Source organism: Melanerpes formicivorus, unplaced genomic scaffold (assembly GCF_026170545.1).
Source record: "Melanerpes formicivorus ecotype bairdi unplaced genomic scaffold, bMelFor1.0.p_v2 SCAF_206, whole genome shotgun sequence".
Taxonomy (NCBI): Eukaryota; Metazoa; Chordata; class Aves; order Piciformes; family Picidae; genus Melanerpes; species Melanerpes formicivorus.
This window is the reverse complement of record NW_027142558.1, coordinates 35,717-56,616: the sequence shown is the minus strand read 5'-3', so window position 1 is coordinate 56,616 and position 20,900 is coordinate 35,717. Positions and strand designations below refer to the sequence as shown.

General features: G+C 51.7%; 2 protein-coding genes across 2 annotated transcripts; one reads left to right on the top strand and one right to left on the bottom strand.

Annotated features, from left to right (window-relative positions):
* Nucleotides 1–273: 273 nt before the first annotated feature.
* On the bottom strand, nucleotides 274–1,206 carry LOC137457874 (olfactory receptor 14A16-like). Its single transcript, XM_068169619.1, has one exon. The coding sequence runs from the start codon at nucleotides 1,204–1,206 to the stop codon at nucleotides 274–276; it is 933 nt and encodes a 310-aa protein (XP_068025720.1).
* Nucleotides 1,207–19,258: 18,052 nt separating this feature from the next.
* LOC137457878 (olfactory receptor 14A16-like) lies at nucleotides 19,259–20,167 on the top strand (the record flags this gene model as incomplete). The annotated part of the gene is made up of 1 exon (XM_068169623.1): nucleotides 19,259–20,167. A coding segment is annotated over exon 1 (909 nt), but the record flags the coding sequence as incomplete, so codon positions are not given.
* Nucleotides 20,168–20,900: the final 733 nt, after the last annotated feature.

The following is a 20,900-nucleotide window of genomic DNA, read 5'->3' as shown; positions in this document are numbered from 1 at the left end:
TGCACACAGGACTTGTCCTAAAGCTCCAGAGGAGGCTTGGAGGAAGGTTCTCAAGAAACAAAACTGTTACTGAAAGGCTCTTTATTTTGTTTAACTGAACAAGGACACAGACCCTGGGACACAAACACCAGATAAATAAAACAAAGCAGAGAGTGAATTAGCACAGGGATGTCAACATTATAAACAGGAAAATCCACCACCACAAAGTACAAAAGCCAGGCTGGGCCTGCGCTGAGTGACATCAGAACTGCTCTGCAGGAGAAGACAAAGAGTTTATTGCTTCTGAAACTGTCCAATGATCAGTTTGCTCAGGGCAGCCTTGAGCTCCTGGTTCCTCAGGCTGTAGATGAGGGGGTTCACTGCTGGAGGCATCACCAAGTACAGAACAGCCAGTAACAGATCCAGGGATGGGGAAGAGATAGAAGAGGGCTTCAGGTAGGCAAAAAAGGCAGTGGTGATAAACAGGGAGACCACAGCCAGGTGAGGGAGGCAGGTGGCAAAGGCTTTGTGGCGTCCCTGCTGAGAGGGGATCCTCAGCACTGCCCTGAAGATCTGCACATAGGACACCACAATCAACACAAAACAGACAAATGATAAACAGGCACTGGCCACAATAAACCAAAGTTCCCTGAGGTAGGATGTGGAGCAGGAGAGCTTGAGGATCTGGGGGACTTCACAGAAGAACTGGTCCAGAGCAATGCCCTGGCAGAGGGGCAGGGAAAATGTATTGGCTGTGTACAGCAGAGCATGGAGTATCCCACAGGCCCAGGCAGCTGCTGCCATGTGGAGACAAACTCTGCTGCCCAGAAGGGTCTCATAGTGCAGGGGTCTGCAGATGGCAACGAAGCGATCGTAGGACATGGTGGTGAGGAGAAAATACTCTGCTGCCATGAAAAAGGTAAACAGAAAGACCTGAGCAACACATCCTGCATAGGAGATGTTCCTGGTGTCCCTCAGGGAATTTACCATAGATTTGGGGACAGTGGTGGAGACGGCACCCAGGTCAAGGAGGGCGAGGTTGAGGAGGAAGAAGTACATGGGGGTGTGGAGGTGGTGGTCCCAGGCTATGGTGGTGATGATGAAGCCATTGCCCAGCAGGGCAGTCAGGTAGATGACCAGGAAGAGGCAGAAGTGCAGGAGCTGCAGCTGCCTTGTGCCTGGGAATGGCAGGAGGAGGAAGTGGGTGATGGAGCTGCTGTTGGCCATCTGCCGCCTCTGGCCATGGAGACCTGTCCAAGGAGGGAAAGGCAGTGACAAGTTAGGGTTCACTTCTCTCAGCCTCATTGTAACCTCCCTTCCTGAGCTGCATGAGGAGTGGATCAGCTCAGTACCAACACTACCAACCCATGGCAGAGTTCATCACAGCTTCAAATGCAGCAGGGAGACAGAATTTTGTCATGAAGATTTCCTCTGGTGTCAGAACAGAAATCGACCAACAGACCAATCCCATGGAACAAGAGTCCCATTGTGGTGGGTTGAAATTACCTCCATCATTACCTTTGTCAGAGCAGCTCAGTTAGAAGCAAATGAAGCTGGATTGACAAGCAAGAGATACACTCTACAATGGAAGGCAATGAACAGGTACAAAACATACAGGAGTGACAATATTAGACAGGTACCAAATGACACGAAATCCACCTGGTCAGAGACCAGGGAAGCTGTTCCACTGCCCCTACCCTCTACCCCCCTGTTCCAAGAGAGAAAGGAGGAGTGGAGAGAGAAAAAAAGCAGTGGGTTAGATTTAGCCAAGGCCAGCCAAAGCAGGTGATCTCTCCTGAGTGAAGCAAAACAGCTGAGAACAGAAGAGAAGAGAGAGAATTGTTATGGTACAGCTCCTCTGATTCCAGATATTTATTCAATGAATTTGTTTAGAATAATCTTTTCTTTTCCTTTTCACACCCAAGAGTGATCCATTTATTTTGTTTCTACTTTTCTGCTCAAAATCTGTAACTGAATTTTAAAGGCATAGCCTAAAACCACCACAGCCATGGAGAGGTGGAGAAACAGGGAGCAGGCCTGCAGTGCTGCAGAGACAGTGAAGGGAAGAGAGAAAGGCAGAGGGGCTGGGGGTGAAGCCTTCTCCTTACCCAGCGCTGCTCACTGCTGCTCACAGGATGGAACTGAAGGGCTTTGGTCCTCCTTCTGCATACACACTCCAGGAGCCTTCAGCTGAACATCAGCTGCCGAGATGGAGATGCCTCCAGGATCTATGGCTGCAGTGTCCTGCACCCACAGACTTACCAAGTCTGTGACTGCAGTGACTTCTCCTCTAGTGAGCAATCATCTACCCTCCCAGTCCTGGGCACCTTGAAGCTCTCTCTGCCTTCCTCATCTCCCTGACATCCTCTGGCAGTGTCCTCAGCCCTGCTGTGCTGTGAAGAGGAGCAGCTCCTGGACAGAGCTGTCTCCTGAAGCTCTGTCTGCTTGCCAGCAGATCCCTCCAACCCAGGAGCCTGGCCTAGCACAGCACAAAAAGACCAGCCAAAGGCATTTAAAGGAGCCCTCTGGTGTCTGTGTTTCCAAGTCCCCAAGCCTCAGAGACTGAGAAGCTGATGAAACCTCTCCAGAAGTGAAAGTCAGATTCAGACTCTGAACTTCATTCTACTGTTAATGGGTCCCAGTGAAGCATACTGGGAAAATGTCCCCAGGGTCTGGTTAGAGCAGGTGACAGTGGATGCAAGGGAAGCATCACTGAAGGCACTGAACCATCACCAGGCTTGGTGAGAGCTGTGAACTGAGGCAGTACTGACTGGTCAGGACAAGCAGCTCAAGGTGGCTCTGCTGCTGAGTGAACCTGGAGGGGTTTCATTGATCCAAAGGGCCAAGCCCTGAGCCCCAGCCCCTGGAAAGATAGATCCTGTCCCTCACCTGTGGCTCAGGCCTCTGCTGGGGGCAGTGGAGAGTGAGGATGAGCAGTGAGCAGGGTAGGACCTTGTCAGGTTTTGCTGTGGTTTGCTTGCAAAGAGACAACTCCTGCTGAAAAGGAATGAAATGTACCTTTAAAAAGAATTTTTATCAGGTGCTTTGTGCAATAAAAACCTCTCCAATTAGCTGCAGAAATCTTGGCAATAATTAGAGGTTCAGCAGTATTTAATGAGCCCCATGGAGTATTTGGGGCTGATTACATCATCCTTAGGTACTGCCAGGAGACTCTGCCAAGGTACTGCCAAGAAGCCTCTCAAGAAGTCCAGGTCAGAAGAAAACTCCAAAGTACCTTGAAGCATTGATTGGCCTCACTGAGGCTTGTTACTGACAAAGGCTCCCCAGGGACTCGTTAGAGCAGCTTGTTAGAGGCCAGGATTGCAGGGAGACAAAGGCAAAGTACAGGGCAGAAAAACTTGCCTTTGGTCTAGGAAGCAGAAAGGCCAAACCCTGACCACTGCCCTTGCAATAGAAGAACCTCAAAGCCTCAAAGCCAAGTTTCTCCTCACAGGCCTTGGTGGCAGAGGCAACTGCCAGAGCCATGGGGACAAAGTCTTTGGTCCTGTTGGGCCTCTCAGCCTTGCCAGAGCCCTTGGCCATCCCTACTGCAGCCTCTCCTACACTGTCCCCTGCCTGCAGCTCTTTCCCTTCAGGCTGCTGACACCAATCTTGCTTCCCCAGCCAGCTCTTCCCCTGCCATTTCCATCCTTTCCCTGAGCTGTGTCAGCTCTCCCTGCCATTTTCTGACACCTCTGGATGGCCTCATGCATAGCAGCTCTGCCCTTTGAGGGTCATTTTCTTGGCCTCATCTCTACTCTGAACCTTCCAAGATGCACTTTGTGGAGGTTTTGGTCTCTTCCCACTCCCCAGAAGATCTCAATCCTCTCTGAAACCACCCTTCAGCCATGTGCACACTGCTCTGGCAGTGCCCTGAGCCTTCATTCAGCAAGCTGAAGCAGCCCAGGTCCCTCAGCCTCTCCTCAGAGATGTCAACCCCCATCCTGGCAGATTCTATTCTAATATTTATATAATTCATATTTCATATTCATTAATAACCTCTTTGTCACACCTTGCTGCTAGGAAAGGTTATGGAGCAGGTCATGCTGCACTTACAATATAACCAGGTGACCATCCCCAGTCAGCAGGGGTTTATGAAAGGCAGGTCCTGCCTGACTAATCTGATCTCCTTCTACATAAGGTGACCTGGCTAGGGGGTGAGGGCAGGGCCGTGGACACTGTCTGCCTGGACTTTAATGAAGGCTTTGACACTGTCTGCCTGTCACAAAGGAGAGAGATCAGGCAGGACAGTTATGAAACAGCAAACCTCTGCCCTATTACAATGCAATCTGCTCCCCTGCCAATAGAATGAAATGACCAATTGGATTGTCAGCTGGGGAAGTTCTGTTATTCAGCTGCTTAGACTACCAAATTATTTCTAGCATTCCAGTGTTGGGAAAGATGAACCAAAACTTGCCCCAGCTCACTTAGAAAAGGGAAAATCTCCCAGGGCGTGATGGGTGGAGGCAGACCCCCTCCCCACCACGGGCAAAAAAAACAACTTAAACAAACGGATTGCAAAAGTGATGGAAAGTTTAAATGAGAAGCAGTGAATGTTTGCAGAGAGCCAGGAGCACAGTGACAAAAGAGATCCCAAAGCAGATCCAGAAACATCCCATCCCCACCTGAGGGTACACCCGAGACCCCCAGGGCTCCTTCTTCCCCCCTCTGCCCCACTCCACTGCTAGACTAGTCTCAGCTGGCCAGATCTGAGACTGCCCATTCGCCTGGCCTCGGGCCTAGCCAGGCCCAAGGCTGGGAGACATCTCCCCCCAGTTACCAGGTGGTGGCGAGGAGAGAAAGAGGAAGCAGAAGGACCCCCGCTGAGATTTATAGTGGCACAGGAAATTATGGTATGAAATACCTGGTTTCCTGTGTCCCCCCACTGGAATGGAGTTTTGGACACAGGAAGTACACCTTGTATGAGCACAGCAGAGGGCACCTAGCCCAAACTGCTACATGCCACCCCTTATTTCATACCATAATCCCTGTACCCAAACATATCATCAAATCAGAAATCTTTGGAGCATTTCAGTGTTAGGAAAGGTGAACCAAAACTTGCCCCAGCTCACTTAGAAAAGGGAAAATCTCCCAGGGATACCCAGAAACTACACTCCCCAAAGACCAGAGAGGAGGAGGTGAAATTCCTTAGGTTCCATGCTAGAAGGGAGCAGTGTCTTGCCAGGCATAGGAACAAATCCTGAATGAGCCAAGCCCCCAGGAACCGTCCCCTGGCAGTGAGAAGTTGCTACCAGTCCCAGCACCGCTTTGCAAAACCCCAGGACAATCTGCAGAGCCTGGGAAGAAGCTTTCAGAGCTGCCTGCTGTTGTGCTGCAGCCAGAGCAGCCAGCGACCCAAGCCTTACCAGCTAGCATACAGCAGCCTCCCACCCCTGCTTGGGTGCAACTCAGTGAGTGCTTTATTGCCTCCTTTGTTTGACGGTTCTTGTCAATGTGGTGAAGACACATTGTGCCCAGAATTATGCCCCAGATACTGAAACTTGTCCCAGCATGTGTGGACACATTCCCCTCCTTTCCTGAGGGGAACAAAGGCCAAGGTGTTAGCCAGGCAGCATGGACAACTGCACACACCTATGGCATGGGATGCTGGTGCTGATACCAAGCATGGCATAATGCTGGCTTCAGGCTTCCTATAGGCTGAAGCTGGTTGTTTATGAGAGTGTCCATTACCCAAATCCAGCCTCAAGGAACTTGCAAGTATTACAGCACCTTGTAAATAAGTTGCCCTCTTTCTCTTTGTCCCCTCTCTCCTTGCCTGAGCTGCTAAGCTTGTTGCCTACATGACACAGTCTTTGCTATTAAGCTCATCAGTATGAAGTCTTCACACCTCCCATTACAGACAATGCTTTTATTACCTCCCAGTACAGGCTGGATCCTAGGATGCCCTTCCAGTACAACCTGACCCCCTCCCATCCTCTCTACTCAGTCCCCTGCTCCAATGGAATGGAGCTGAGCCAATCTCTCGCCTCACCCCTTACAGTTCAGCCCCTCCCAAACCCACCCCTGACCCTGACTCTGCCCCCTTTGCTCATCCTGCCTCCAGCCTTTACCCTTGGCGTTGACCCTTGGGTGTTAACCCCAGGCCTCAACCCAGCCACAACCCAACCTCTGCCTCTCAGAACTGGCCCTCAGTTGAGCCCTTCCCAGAACACTCAGCAGGACATCTGAAGGAAGGAGACTTCTTAACCTTCTCACTACCTGTTAGAAACTCTCCCACTTGAACACAAGCCCTATGAGGAGAGGCTGAGGGAGCTGGGATTGTTTAGCCTGGAGAAGAGGAGGCTCAGGGGTGACCTCATTGCCCTCTACAACTACCTGAAAGGTGGTTGTAGCCAGGAAGGGGTTGGCCTCTTCTCCCAGGCAACCAGCACCAGAACAAGGGGACACAGTCTCAAGCTGCACCAGGGGAGGTTTAGACTAGAGGTGAGGAGGAAGTTCTTCACCGAGTGAGTAATTCGTCATTGGAATGGGTTGACCAGGGAGGTGGTTGAGTCATCGACCCTGGAGGCGTTTAAGGGGAGATTGGACGTGGCACTTGGTGCCATGGTCTAGACATGGGGTCTGTGTTGATAGGTTGGACTCAATGATCCTCGAGGTCTTTTCCAACCTAAGTGATACTGTGATACTGTGATACTAGTTCAGAGCTTAGCTTTCTGACATCAATAAAGTAAATCTGGAGCTTGGGAGAGCAAATGGAGATAGAGCAGCAGATGGCAGCTCTAGACACAGAGAGAAATAAGGCTGAGTCTGGAAAGCAGGCTGGGTTCTCACACCCCTGGGCCTCACTAGCAAGAGAAGGACAATTCTGTGGGATTGGCAGAGGACCAACAGGAACAATACATGACAGAGAACATGGAGACTGCAATGTTGCTAAAAGGACAGGAGATGGCAGCAAAGACCAAGACATGAAAGGACTTTATTTATCAAATAAGTTTTTATCCTTCTAATGCCTGCGTGTTACTGAGTCCTAGATGAGGACCATGGTTAACCTTTTCAGCACAGGTACATTTTGGAGTGATCATTCCATGTCCATGCAGGTTAGTGAAGGATACTGCTGAATGGCTATGGGAGGCACTGAGTTTGATTTCCTCACTTCACATTCAAGATCCTCCCAGGACCCCTCAAGGACAGCTCCCTGCAGTGAGCACATGGCTTTATCCCTGGCCCTGGGGAAGAAATGCCCCCAAAAGTGGCCTTTTGGGCAAGAAATGTCAAAGAAAAAACAACCAAAGACAATACTTTATTAGGGTTGGGGTTTCCATTCTAATTAGGCATTAGCCTTGGGTTGAGGTTTTTCTTTTACCTCTAGGAAACCCAAAGTGTTGAGGAACAAACAGCCAAACCCCAGCCCAGCTGCAGTGGTGGCAGTGGCTGTGCTGACTCAGCATTGTCATTACTCCCCTCAGCACTGGCTGGTGCTGAGAAGGGCAGAGACACATTTGTTTCTGAGGAAAGAAGGTGTAAAAGGCCTGCTGAAGAAGGCCCCCCCGGGGGGTCATGTTTGGCCTGGCAGTGCCGGGGTCGGTGTATTGCTTTGTCCCCTGGGGCATGCTGGTCACCTGCATGGGGGTGAATATGCCAGGTGAGGGAGGGGCTGCAGATGAAGCCCTTGCTGCAGCCTGTGCAGGTAAAGGGCTGTCACATTTGTGGGTGCAGTGGTGCTGACCGAGGACAGCCATCTGGGTGAAGCTCTTGCCTCAGGCAGCTCAGAGGTGCAGCTGCTTCTGGCTGTGGACGCAGCAGTGCCGGATGAGGTTGGAGCTGAGGTTGAAGCACTTGCTGTAGTCACCAGAGACAGAGAGCTGGGCACTGGGCTGGGGACAGTGGGGCTTTACCAGCTCCAAGCTGGGTGGGAAGCTTTGCCCACCCTCAGGGCACTGATGTGGCTGCTTGGGTAGCACAGAGGTGCTGATATGGATTTGCCCTCTTCCTCCTCTTCCTCTTCCTCCTCCTTCTGTTCATTCTTCTCCTATTCCATATCCTAATCCTCTTCCCATTCATCACCTTTGTCTTCTTCCTCCTCCTCCTAATCCTCATATACTTCATCCTTCCTGTCCTCATCCATGTCTTCATCAACCACTTCTACTATTCCTCAAGGATGAGCTTTGACTCCTCCAAATTATTCTTCAGGTGATTCTTCTCCTCCAAGATCATGTCCAGGTCCTTCTGGGAGGCCATGCTGCTGAGAGGAATGGTGACCCCTGTGCTCTTGGGCAAATCCTTGGGGACCAAGTGACTGAGAAGTAAGGACACTGTGTGTCACTTCTTGCAATGGAGGGATCAGAGCCCTAACTCCTGTGCTGAGTCCCCTGGTTGTAGTGCTGATGGGAATGACACCCCCAGGACATAGCCACCCTAACCATCCCCCTCTGCCTAGGCAACTGATACCTGACCACCTGGGGCTCAGGGAGATGAACTTCTAAATTCCCATCACAACCAATGACCCTCAAAGCTCCACAAGTGGTGAAGTGTGGTTTGGGAGGAGAGACTGGAGAGAGCTGGGAGGTGCTCAGGGGTCAGCAGGACTCTGGGACTTTGCTGCTGTTCCAAAGCTGGGCTCTTTACCTTCTGGCCTGTTCCAAGGAGCAGGTCTGCAAACTTTGCTCCTCCCCAGCACAAAGGAGCAGGGCTGATGGAGAGAAGAGAAGGATATAACCCCAGGCAGAGAGAAGGTAAGGCTTCAGAGGAGAGGATTGACCTGCAAGGAATGGCTCAGCCCTGAGCAGGGCTCTCCCAGCCTTGCTCTTCTCTCCCTATGGCTTGAGGGTTTGTCACCTCCTGCCAGCTCAGTGCATCTGTGCTTTGGGGTTGGAACTAGATGATCCTTGTGGTCCCTTCACTATGATACTATGAACTCTGGAGGTCAAAAAAACTTCAGGGTCTGTGCAAGTGGCAAAAGATCCCAGGGTGATTCAGCATCCAAGGTTCTCCAGATCAGAGAAACACCTGATGAAAGTCAATGATCTCCACCTCTAAAAACAGTGACTCTAAAGCCAGAACCTTGGAGCTCACCTGGATCACAGCAGCTGTGTCCAGCATCTCCCCCAGTCAGACATCTCTCAGGCACAACCTGCACCAAGGGCCAGCACCAAGTCAGACTTCTCCAGGCTCAGTTCTCATCCTCTGAGAATGTTGAAGCTTTGTGAGTGTTTTCCCTGAGCTCCAGGAGAAGGAAACTGAACTCCAGGGCAGCCTCTCTGCCAGCCACCTCTCCACCTCTCTGTGTCTTTGGACAGACACCTTTGCTGACACCATCTTGGGGGGCTCTATGTTCCACTGGAGGCAGCCAGCTCTGTCCCTGTGTCTGTGTGTTTGGTGCTGCTCTCCAGGCACAGCCATAGGAATAGATTTGAATTCAGGATTTATTAATGAGGAAGGGCTGCTAGGATCCAACCTTTTCATCTGCTTCTCACTCTCAAGAACTCTTGACTGGCTGAGAAATCACAGCCATGGCAGAACTTGTTGGCTTTGCCTCATCCATGTGGACAGGCAAGCTGCTGAGAGACAGCTTGTGCTGAGCAGATGGTTCCAGAGGCCTTGGATTGCTGAGGCAACTTTCTCAGCCTTGGCTTTGCTTAGCTTCCAAAGAGCAACAATTCTTCTGTGGCTGTGTGCAGGCAGTTCTCTAATGAAAGCAGGGGGCAGCTGGTGCCATGGAGCTGTGAGCTCCAGCTGCAGAGAGCAGTGGAGAAGTCTGATGCAAGGAGCAGGGATATAAGGCCCAGGTGGGCAGGGACAGCAATGGGGAGGTTGGGGAGGGTGAGGAGCAAAGTTGTCCACTCAGTGTCAGCCCTCAAAGGACAGCTTCTCCTCCCAGTCCAGACCTCCTGAGCAGACACCTTGCATCATTCTGGCTTGGTGGATGCTTCTGTCACCTCTGCCCTCATCTGAGAAAGAATCAAATAGTTTGCCATCAAAATCTGAGCTTTGTGAGGTGCACTTTGAACTCTTGAAGTAAACAATGAAGACACAAAGAGCTCCTCAGGGCACTTGGGAATCATTCCATGAACCTCAGGTACTGAGAGAAGAGTGAAGAAACTGGGCAAGAAGGAAGAAGCAAAACACAAAATACCTTGAAGCATTGATTGGCCCCACTGAGGCTTGTTACTGCCAAAGCCTCCCCAGGGACTCGTTAGAGCAGCTCAGGAGAGGCTGTGATTGCAGCAGGCAAAGGCAAAATGCAGGAGAGCAAACTCTGGCTCTGGTTTGTGGAGCACAAAGGCCAAGGCCTGAGCACAGCCCCTGGGCAGGCAGATCCTGTCCCTCATGTGTGGGTCAAGGCTCTTCAGGTGCAGTGGGGGTGGGGTGTGGGTTTCATAGCAGCATAGCATGGCCTAGGTTGGAAGGGACCTCAGAGCTCCTCTGCTCCAACCTCTGCTCAAGGCCTCACCCAGCCTGGCCTTCAACACCCTCAGGAGAGGGCATCCTACCTGGGCAGCCTGTTCCAGAGTCCCACAACCTTCGTAAGAAGAACTTCTTCCTAAGACCCAGTCTAAACCTCATTTTCCTCACCTTCAAACCTTCCCCTCCTGTCCTGTCACCAGACACCCTCATGAAAAGTTCCTCTTCAGCCTTCCTGTAGGATCCCTGTAGGGTTTGTGATGCTGGGTGGAGGACAAGAGCCTGACAGTCCCCAGCCTTCCTGGGGCTGTGGAAAGAGGCAGTGAGGCCCTCCCAGTGCCCTAGGACAATATCTTCTCACAGGCCTCAGGGGCAGAGAATTGCCAGAGTCAAGAGGGCACAGCCTTGGCTTCTCTTCATCACTCCCACCACTGCCATTGCCCTTTGCCAGCTCTCCCACAGCTTTGTCCTGCACTGTCTCACAGCTGCTTCTCCTGCCCTGCAGGCTGCAGACACTCATCTCACTTCCCCACCTTGGCCTTTCCAGGCCTTCACTGACACCTGCCCACACTCACACTCTGCTCCTTGGGACACAAAGAGAAGGGCTGATCCCAGACTCCTCCTGGAGATCTTCTCAGGCCACAGCACTACCCTTTGGGAGAGGTTTCTTGATCCTCATGGCCAGTCTGCACCTGCCAGGCTGCACAATGTGGCAGTGTTCCTCTCTCCTGCTCTTTCCTACCTCACCAGGAGCTCCCAAGGCTGCTGGCCTTGCAGTTTCTTACAGAGACAGCACCAAGCCCTGTGCCTGCTGCTGTCCCATCAGGTACTCAGGCAGCAGAGACACAGCAACCAACCCATCAGCCCCTTCCTGCAGTCAGCCCAGGCCCTTTGGCAGAGGGCATCTCCCAGATCACTGTGCCCATCTGCCAGCCATGAGCCCAGGGCTGCCCTATCAGCTCCTGCAGACACAACTGACCTCACAGTCCCTTTCCCAGCTGTGTTCCTGCTGTTGGCCAATCCTCTCAGGAGGCAGAAGTGGCCTCACCTCCCCCTTCCCAGTCCTTGGCTTCCTACTGAATGGTGAGTTCCTGAGACACAACTGAGCACAGGATTGCACACTCAGCCCTCAGCCTCCTTGTGGCCAGAGCCTGAGCAGATCAAAGTTTCACCAGATCCATCTGGAAGATTTCCTACCAAGGCTTTGAGTGGAGAAGCCTTCAGCAGAGGACCTGTTGTATCTGTCCTTGTACACTTGTGGAAGAGATCCTTGCACATCATCTTGTCCAATGATCCTGCTCAGTTCTGCATCTGGGAAGGAAGTATAAACTGCAGCTGTATAGGCTGGAAGGTGATCTGCTGGAGAGGAGACCTGAGAGTCTTTGTGGATAACAAGTTCTGTATTGGACAGCAATGTGCCCTGGTGCACAAGTAGGCCAATGGGATCCTGGGGTGCATTCAGAGAAAGTTGTCCAGCAGATAGAGGGAGATTCTCCTCCCCCTTTACTCTGCTGTGGTGAGGCCACACCTGGAATATTGCATCCAGAAGTTTCCCATAGTGTTAATAGTCAGGGACACTATTGGGAAAGTATCTCCAGGCTGTGGTTAGAGCAGAGAACTGGAGGCAGTGCTGATAGGTCAGGACAAGCAGAGGAAGATGTCTCTGATGCTGACTAAACCTGGAGGTGTTTCCATTAATGCAAAGGGTCAAGCCCTGACCCACAGACGCTGGTAAGGGAGCTCCTGTCCCTCACTCACCCCTCAGAGCTCTTCTTGGCACATTAAGATACAGACAGAACCAATGCCAAGGGCAGGACTATGGCACAATCCCTTTCAGCCTCCTAAGGAAGGACAAGGAAACAATCAAGGAGGCAATGAAGCCCCAGGGCTGGAAGGAGGAGTTGTCTCCTCAGGGGCATCAGTGGCACAGACCACAGCCAGAACCAAAGGCAGGAAGAGCTTGGCTCTGCCAGGAGCCTTTCAGCTCTTCCACAGCCCTCTGTCATCTGCCCCACAAGCTTTCCTCTGCTGCTGCATCAGCTGAGCCTCTTTCCCTGCAGGCTGTAGTCACCTACCCAGCTGCCCCACATTGCTGGCACCTTCCTTTGCTGCTCTCTCTCCATCCTCCCTGGTTGTTCCTTGAAACTTCAAGCCTTGGAGTGCTCCAGGCTCCTGCTGGGGAATGTCTTGCCCCACAGCACTGTCCTGGCAATGACATTTCTTTCTCTTCATATCCAGTCTGGACCTGCCCAGGTGCATCTCATGGCTTTGTTTCTTGCTCTTGCAGTTGGTCACTGTGAAGTAGTTTCAAAGCACTCCTCACACACTCTCAGGCTGCCTCTCTACTGTCCTCAGTTTCCACACCACTGAACCCATGGCCTTCAGCTCTATCATTTGCTCCCATCTTGGGAGACCTCTGGGCACTCTCCAAGGTGTTTGCATATGGAAATGCAGTGGTCATAGGCTAAGAAAGAGAAGTTTTAGCAAGTGCTGTAGTGTCTGGTCAAAGAGCAGTGGCTTTGAACTGAAACAGGGGAGGCTGAGATTGGATATAAGGAAGAAATATTTTACAGTGAAGGTAGAGGGCACTGGAACAGGTTGCCCAGAGAAGGGGAGATCCCATCCCTGGAATTGTCCAAGGTCAGGATGCTTATTCAACCTGAATTAGTGCAAGATATCCCTGCCATGGCTGGATGGCTGAACTAGAGCTCTTTTCCATCCCTTCCAAACCATTCCATGATTCATTGATCCTAATATCCCAAGCTTGTTCTCCATGGGACTGCAGAGAGTTACATGCACCATGGGGCTGTTCTCTTCTGACCTGGTCCCCAACACCTTCACAAAAAAGAAATAATTACTATGTCTTGGCCATGAGTTGCCAAGGTTTTACAGTGTTGTTGTTATTATTATTATTATTATTATTATTATTATTATTATTATTATTATTTAATAGTAGTAATAATAATGTATCAATTCAAAGACATTTTCAACTATTGTGAATGTTTCCCCAAGTATATCAGTAGAAGAGGCTCCCATGATGGCCTGGCCAATGGAGGATGGGAACAATATGCCTGAACAGCCTGAGATCGGTAATGGGAAGGTAGAAAGTGTCTTTGGGGCTTGCAAGACTTACCATGGGCTGTCTAGGAAAAGATGCAAGGAAGGGATAAAGTGGGGTCAGGGTGGTTTATGGGGGAACAAGAATGGGAAAAGAGAGGGAAATGGGAATCAAGCAGCTGGTCCTGCATAAAGAGGTCACTTCCCTGGCTGTGCCTGTAACTGATCACTGCAGCTTGTCCTGTTTCTTTCCTGGGAAGAAGCAGCAGCCCACCTGTCAGGGTAGGCTGGGACCTGACTGGCTGAGTAGGGACCCTGAAGACATGGACCTGGGCACTGCCAGGGGTACAAGAGGAGCCACCAGTGAATGCTCACCATGAACAAGGCCAGGTACATCTGGGGCTGCATTAGGAGCAGTGTGGGTTACCTACACCAGGGGAGTGGTCATCTCCCTCCATTTAGCCTTAGCATCCTGATCCACATCTGCAGAGCAGGAGGTTCTTTTACAGACCCTGCAAATGAAACCAAGAAGGAACCAAGTAGCTGGTTGAGAAAAGCACCTGGCTTGTGCTTCACCTGCATGGGCAGGAAATACAGAAAAGGAGGGAAAGTAAGAAATAACAAAAGCAAAGAGAAAGTCACCACCATGGCTGCCAGCAACATCTCCCAGGCTCTGAAGGTCTCAAAAGCTGGGGGAGCTCCAAACTCCTCTGTTACCCTTGCAGCTTTATTGCCTTTCCAGTCTCAGAGGTGGTCACAGTTCCTCAGCCAGCTGCCATGCCTACGGCATATTCAACTCCTGTCAGCACTGTTCCAGAGTTATGATGGGCATGCATGCTCTTCTGGCTCTGAACTGCTGCCTCACTCATCCTCGGGGGCGCTGTCCAGCAGCAGAGCCACAAAACTCTCAATGCATTCCATCATCTCTGTGTGCAGTCACACAGGGAGCCCCAGCTTGCATTGCAGCACTCTCCAAGGTGGAACCTGTGGCCTTGTCTGGTTATCAGCTGCTTCAGTGTGGTGGTTTGAGCCTTAACTGGGATTTAAGTACTCAGATGGGGGCAAGGCTGAGAATCCCTCCCCCACTCCCCCTTCTTCTTTCCTGTTTGAGAGAAAAAGGGAAGGGGAAAGAATAGGGAGAGAGAAGGGAAGGGAAGGGAAGGGAAGGGAAGGGAAGGGAAGGGAAGGGAAGGGAAGGGAAGGGAAGGGAAGGGAAGGGAAGGGAAGGGAAGGGAAGGGAAGGGAAGGGAAGGGAAAGGAAGGGAAGGGAAGGGAAGGGAAGGGAAGGGAAGGGAAGGGAAGGGAAGGGAAGGGAAGGGAAGGGAAGGGAAGGGAAGGGAAGGGAAGGGAAGGGAAGGGAAGGGAAGGGAAGGGAAGGGAAGGGAAGGGAAGGGAAGGGAAGGGAAGGGAAAAAAAAAGAAAGTGAGATAAGGAAAAAAGGGAGGAGATAAATCTAATGAGAAATAATTTGGAGTCAGATTGAAAGTAGAGAGGTAAAAATTTTCTTTACACTATATATAGACATGTATACATACATATATATATATATCAATAACAGGAAGAGTTCACAAGGGTAAGGAACAAGTCCATGAGTCCTTTGAAGAAACGTGGATGCAGCAGGGAGAAAGACCAGGCCTGACCACATGGCAGAGAAGCAGGAAGCCAGCAGCAACTCTCTTAGTGCTCTCTTCCTGGTGAGGCAGAAGCAAAAGAGCCCCAAATGGTTGCTGTACTCTCCCCTTTATAGGCTTGGACAGGGAGGGGGAGTGGAACAGACTAACCCAGTTTCCTGGGGAGAAAACCCACCTGCAGAAGGGAAGAGCTCTCAGAACCCCTCCCCCCCTACTTTCAGGATGAGCATAACCCAGCGCAGTGTTCCATATCTTATCCTCAGGACCAATGCCCTGATTAAAAGGCAGGCTGGGGTCTCACAGCACAGCTAGGACACAGGGCTGTTGGGGTTTGACTTCAGTGCTGCTGTAAAATCCCACAGCCCGAGTTCATGATTCTCCAGAAGTGCTGAAGGAGTTTTAAACTGCTGCTGCTGCCTTCAAGTTCTGCAGGAGCCAGAGTGCCTTGGGAAAGCTCTGCCCCTGAAATCCCTGCACCCAAACTCTGAGTCATAAACCAGGAACCAAGTCTGGCACTAGGATTGGGTCTAAACCCACTTACACTTCTCTCTGCAGAGGAGGGTCCATGCTGAATGCTGTGACTCAACAGGAGAGCTTCTCTTACCCCCTTCACTCCCAATCTCCCTGCAAGATCATTCCAGCCCAGCCCCGAGGATATTTTCCTGTCACAATCATTCTAATCCCACCCCAAATCCAGAGAATTTTGTGTATTTCATCCATGCTGTGTCAGAGTGAACCTTGACACCAAACTGAACCTGTTTGCATCCCTGTTACACCTTGCTGAAGTCCATCAGCTTCGTTAACTGTGTCAAATCATCCTCCTGCTTCAGTCGAACTCACTGCAGCTTTCCTGTTCTGAGTGAGGTGAACTTGGGCTCTGACTTGTTTCTCCAAAGCCCTGGCCATTGATGTCCTAAACATGGCAACTCTTTCTTTGTTGTCAGGCTGTTGGGGACTAAGGGAGGTGAAAACACCTCCATGGTGTCTGTAGGTATCTGTAGCCCTGTGGAGAAGGACTTGTGGATATTAGAGTTAAAGAATCCTGGATGGAAGGGACCTAAAAGAGCAACTAATCCAAACCCATGACCATGAGGATGGATATCTTCCACCAGTTTAGGTTGCTCAGAGTTCCTGATCCTGGACACTTCAAGGGATGAGGAATCACAGAATTGTTAGGGTTGGAAGGGACCACAAGGATCAGCCAGCTCCAACCCCCTGCCATGGGCAGGGACACCTCACACTAGAGCAGGTTGCTCAGAGCCCTGGAGGCCTTAAAAACCTCTAGGGATGAGGCTTTCACCACCTCCCTGGGCAACCTGTGCCAGTGTCTCACCACCCACATGGGGAAGAACTTCTTCCTAGCATCCAATCTGAATCTACCCATTTCTAGTTTTGTTCCATTCCCCTCCAATCCTATCACTCCCTGACACCCTCAAAAGTCCCTCCCCAGCTTTCTTGGAGCCCCTTTCAGATACTGGAAGGCCACAACAAAGTCTCCTCAGAACCTTCTCTTCTCCCTTTCTCTGGGTAACCTTTTCCAGTGTCCTGCCACCCTCACCACAAAATATTTCCTCCTTATGGCTGATCTAGCTCTGCCTTCTTTCAGCTTAAAGCCACTGTCCTTTGAGCAGGGATTTGGAGGCATCTGACATATGACCACTAGGTAGTGGCTGAAGCCCCTGAGCCCAGTGCTGTGGAGAATGAGAAGGCAGAGGAGTAACTTGAGAGTGCTTGGAGACATGTGAAGATTCCCTGACTAGTGAAGAGCAGAATGAGAAAGAAATAAAGCCACAAAGTGGAGCTGGGGAGGTCCAGACTGGAGATGAGGAGAAAGAAATGTCACTGCCAGGGCAGTGCTGTGGGGCAGGATGTCACTCAGCAGCACCCTGGACCAGCTCAAGACTTGAAATTTCAAGGAAGAGCCAGGGAGGATGGAGAGAGAGCAGCAAAGGAAGGTGCCAGCAAGGTGGGGCAGCTGGCTGGGTGACTACAGCCTGCAGGGAAAGAGGCTCAGCTGATGCAGCAGCAGAGGACAGCCTGAGGGGCAGATGACAGAGGGCTGTGGAAGAGCTGAAAGGCTCCTGGCAGAGCCAAGCTCTTCCTGCCTTTGGTTCTGGCTGTGGTCTGTGCCACTGATGCCTCTGAGGAGACAACTCCTCCTTCCAGCCCTGGGGCCTCATTGCCTCCTTGTCCAGCCTCAGGAGCCTGGGAGGGGTTGTGACATAATCCCGCCCTTGGCATTGGTCCTCTTCACATCCCACTGCTCCAGGAATCCCCCTGAGGAGTGAGTGAGGGACAGGATCTGCCTGTCCAGGGGCCAGGGGTCAGGGCTTGACCCTTTGCATTAATGAAACACCTCCAGGTTTGCTCAGCATCAGAGACATCTTCCTCTGCTTGTCCTGACCTCTCAGCACTGCCTCCAGTTCTCTGCTCCAACCACAGCCTGGAGACACTTTCCCAGCAGTGTCCTCACTGGGACCCATCAACAAGAGAAGAAACTTCAGAGTTTGAAAGTGACTTAAGCTTCTGGAGAGGTTTCATCATCTCCCTCTCAGTCTCTGATGTTTACATGGCACCAAAGCCACCAGAGGGTCATTAAAATGCCCTTGGGTTGGTCCTCTGCTGCTCAGCTGGGCTGAGCTCCATGGCTGGAGGGAGCTGCTGGAAAGTAGGCAGCAGAGAATAGTGTCAGCTGTGCCCAGGAGCAGCTCCTCTGCTCTGCACAGCAGGGCTGAGGGCACTGCCAGTGGATCTCAGCACGAAGAAGAAGGCAAAGAGAGCTTGGAGGTGTCCAGGAGGGTGACTGAGAGCTGACAGGAGGAGAAGTCACTGCAGGCACTGACACGGTGAGTCTGTGGGGGCAGGGCAGTGCAGGTGCAGCTCCTGGAGGCATCTCCTAAAGCTGGCACAGCCACAGCTGGCGGGGGCTGGAAGGAAATCTTCCTGTGCAGAGGCTCTTTTCAGGCTTTTCTGAAGAGCTGTGGAGCCCTGGGGTGCAGGCAGGGGTGGTGAGGGCTGTCCTTCAGAGCAGGGTCCCTGCAGCCCAGGGGCTGTGTGCTGGGTCAGGGACTGTGCTGCCTGCCAGGCTCAGCACTGAGGCTGCCCAGGGAGCTCCACACAGTGTTGTGGGGAGAAGCTGTGAGTGGCAGGAGACAGCCCTGGCACAGCAAGGCAGGGCAGGGTCCTTCTGCTGTGGGGAGAGAACTGTGCTGGCCAGAGCTGCTCACAGTCCTGGCTCACCTCTGGGCATTTCTGAGGGGGTTTTCCATAAGAGCATCAAGGCAGCATTTTGCTGGAAGGGAAGGAGTCTTGGCTTTGAATGTTGATCCCCTTGGTGTGCTGGGAGGGCAGTGTGAGACTAGAATTTCACTGCTGTTCATAAGAATCTGAGGTCTCATTAGCCTTTGTCTGAGCTTTTCCTGAGCCCCTGCACACCCAGAGCTGCCCCTGGGCAGTGTCCTGCTGCTGGGAGGGGTCTGAAGGGCAGAGCTCAGCACACAGGAGGTGGGATGGGCTCTGTCAGAAGGGACAGGGAGGAAAGCTAGGAACAGAGAAGCAGCTCCTGGCAGGGACAGCTGCCAGCAGCAGGGACATGGGCTGCAGGCAGAGAGGGATCTTCTGTCAGAGATGCCCTGGCAAGGGGGATCAGGCACCTCTGTGCCATTCTCTGCACTGCAGACACATTTCCTAATGCAACCTTTTGCTCTCCTCTTCTACCCAGCAGAGGCCCAGCAGTGCCCTCAAAGCTAGGGACTCCAGGTCAGGAGTCACAACCTTGGCAGCTGACATTCATCTGAAGGCTCCTGGAGTGTGCACACAAAAGGAGGACAAAAGCTCTTCAGCTCCATCCTGTGAGCAGCAGTGAGCAGAGCTGGGGAAGGAGAAGGCTTCACCCCCAGCCCCTCTGCCTTTCTCTCTTCCCTTCACTGTCTCTGCAGCACTGCAGAGCTGTTCCCTGTTTCTCTACCTCTCCATGGGACTCTCATTCCCTGGGATTGGGCTGTTGGTCACTTTCTGTTCTGACACCAGAGGAATCTTCATGGCAATTCTGGGTCCCTGCTGTGTTTAAAGCTGTGATGAACCATCCCTGGTTGGTAGTGATGGGAAATGAGCTGATCCATTCCTCATGCAGCTCAGGGACAGGGCTTACAATGAGGCTGAGAGAAGTGTGCCCTAACTTGTCACTGCCTTTCCCTCCTTGGACAGGTCTCCATGGCCAGAGGCAGCAGATGGCCAACAGCAGCTCCATCACCCACTTCCTCCTCCTGCCATTCCCAGGCACAAGGCAGCTGCAGCTCCTGCACTTCTGGCTCTTCCTGGCCATCTACCTGGCTGCCCTGCTGGGCAATGGCCTCATCATCACCACCATAGCCTGGGACCACCACCTCCACACCCCCATGTACTTCTTCCTCCTGAACCTTGCCCTCCTTGACCTGGGTGCCATCTCCACCACTGTTCCCAAATCCATGGACAATTCCCTGAGGGACACCAGGGACATCTCCTATGCAGGATGTATTGCTCAGGCCTTTCTCATTCTCTTTTTCATTTCAGCAGAGTTTTCTCTCCTCACCACCATGTCCTACAATCGCTATGTTGCCATCTGCAGACCCCTGCACTATGAGACCCTCCTGGGCAGCAGAGTTTGTGTTCACATGGCAGCAGCTGCCTGGGGTACTTGTTTCTTCTACGCTCTGCTGCACACAGCCAATACATTTTCCCTGCCCCTCTGCCAGGGCAATACTGTGGAGCAGTTCTTCTGTGAAGTGCCCGAGATCCTCAAACTCTCCTGCTCCACGTCCTACCTCAGAGAACTTTGGCTTCTTGTGGCCAGTGGCTGTTTTGTGTTTGTTTGTTTTGTGTTCATTGTGGTGTCCTATGTGCAGATCTTCAGGGCAGTGCTGAGGATCCCCTCTCAGCAGGGACGCCACAAAGCCTTTGCCACCTGCCTCCCTCACCTGGCTGTGGTCTCCCTCTTTCTCAGCACTGGTATCTTTTCTTACCTGAAGACCCCTCCCATCTCCTCTACATCCTGCAACCTGGTTTTGTCAGTTCTATACTCAGTGTTGCCTCCAGCAGTGAACCCTCTCATCTACAGCCTGAGGAGCCAGGAGATCAAGGCTGCCCTGAGCAAACTGATCCCTGGATGCTTTCAGAAGCAATAAACTCTTTGTCTTCTCCTGCAGAGCAGTTCTGATGTCACTCAGTGCAGGCCCAGCCTGGCTTCTATATCTTTTGGTGGTAGGGGTGGATTTTTCCTCTTTGTCATCACCTTTCTAATTCACCGTCTGCTTTGCTTTTCTCTTTGAGAATTCATGTAACAGGACCTCTGCTCCTTCTTTGGTTAAACAAAATGAAGGACCTTTCCCAGAGCTTTAGGGACAATTCCTGCATGCAGAGTTGGCATAGAAAAGAGTCCCAGCACAGCCTCACTGCCAGGGAGCACCAGCACTCCCTGGACCCCTGGTCCCCTCCTAATATAGGCTGGCACCTTCCTTTGCCAATTTGATCTCCTGAACACCTTCTTGTCAAACTTGCTCCTCACCCCAGTACAAACTGATCCTGATTCTCTCCCATATCAGCTCCACCTGTCCCAGCATAAATTTCATACTCTGACCCTCCCAGTCCAGAATGGCCACATCACAGTACAAACTGGATACCCTGATCCCATCCCTCTAGAAACTGAGCCTCACCTCACCTGGGTCCCTTTAAGCCTTCCACATACAAACTTGTCCTTGTCCCAGTATAAACTAATTTTCCTGATCCCATCCCAGTACAGTGTGAGACTCATCCAAGAATAAACTGGAAGCCCTGCATAGGTTCCAGTATCAAATGAATCTCTCCAACTGCAAAGTCAGTAACATGACCACCTTC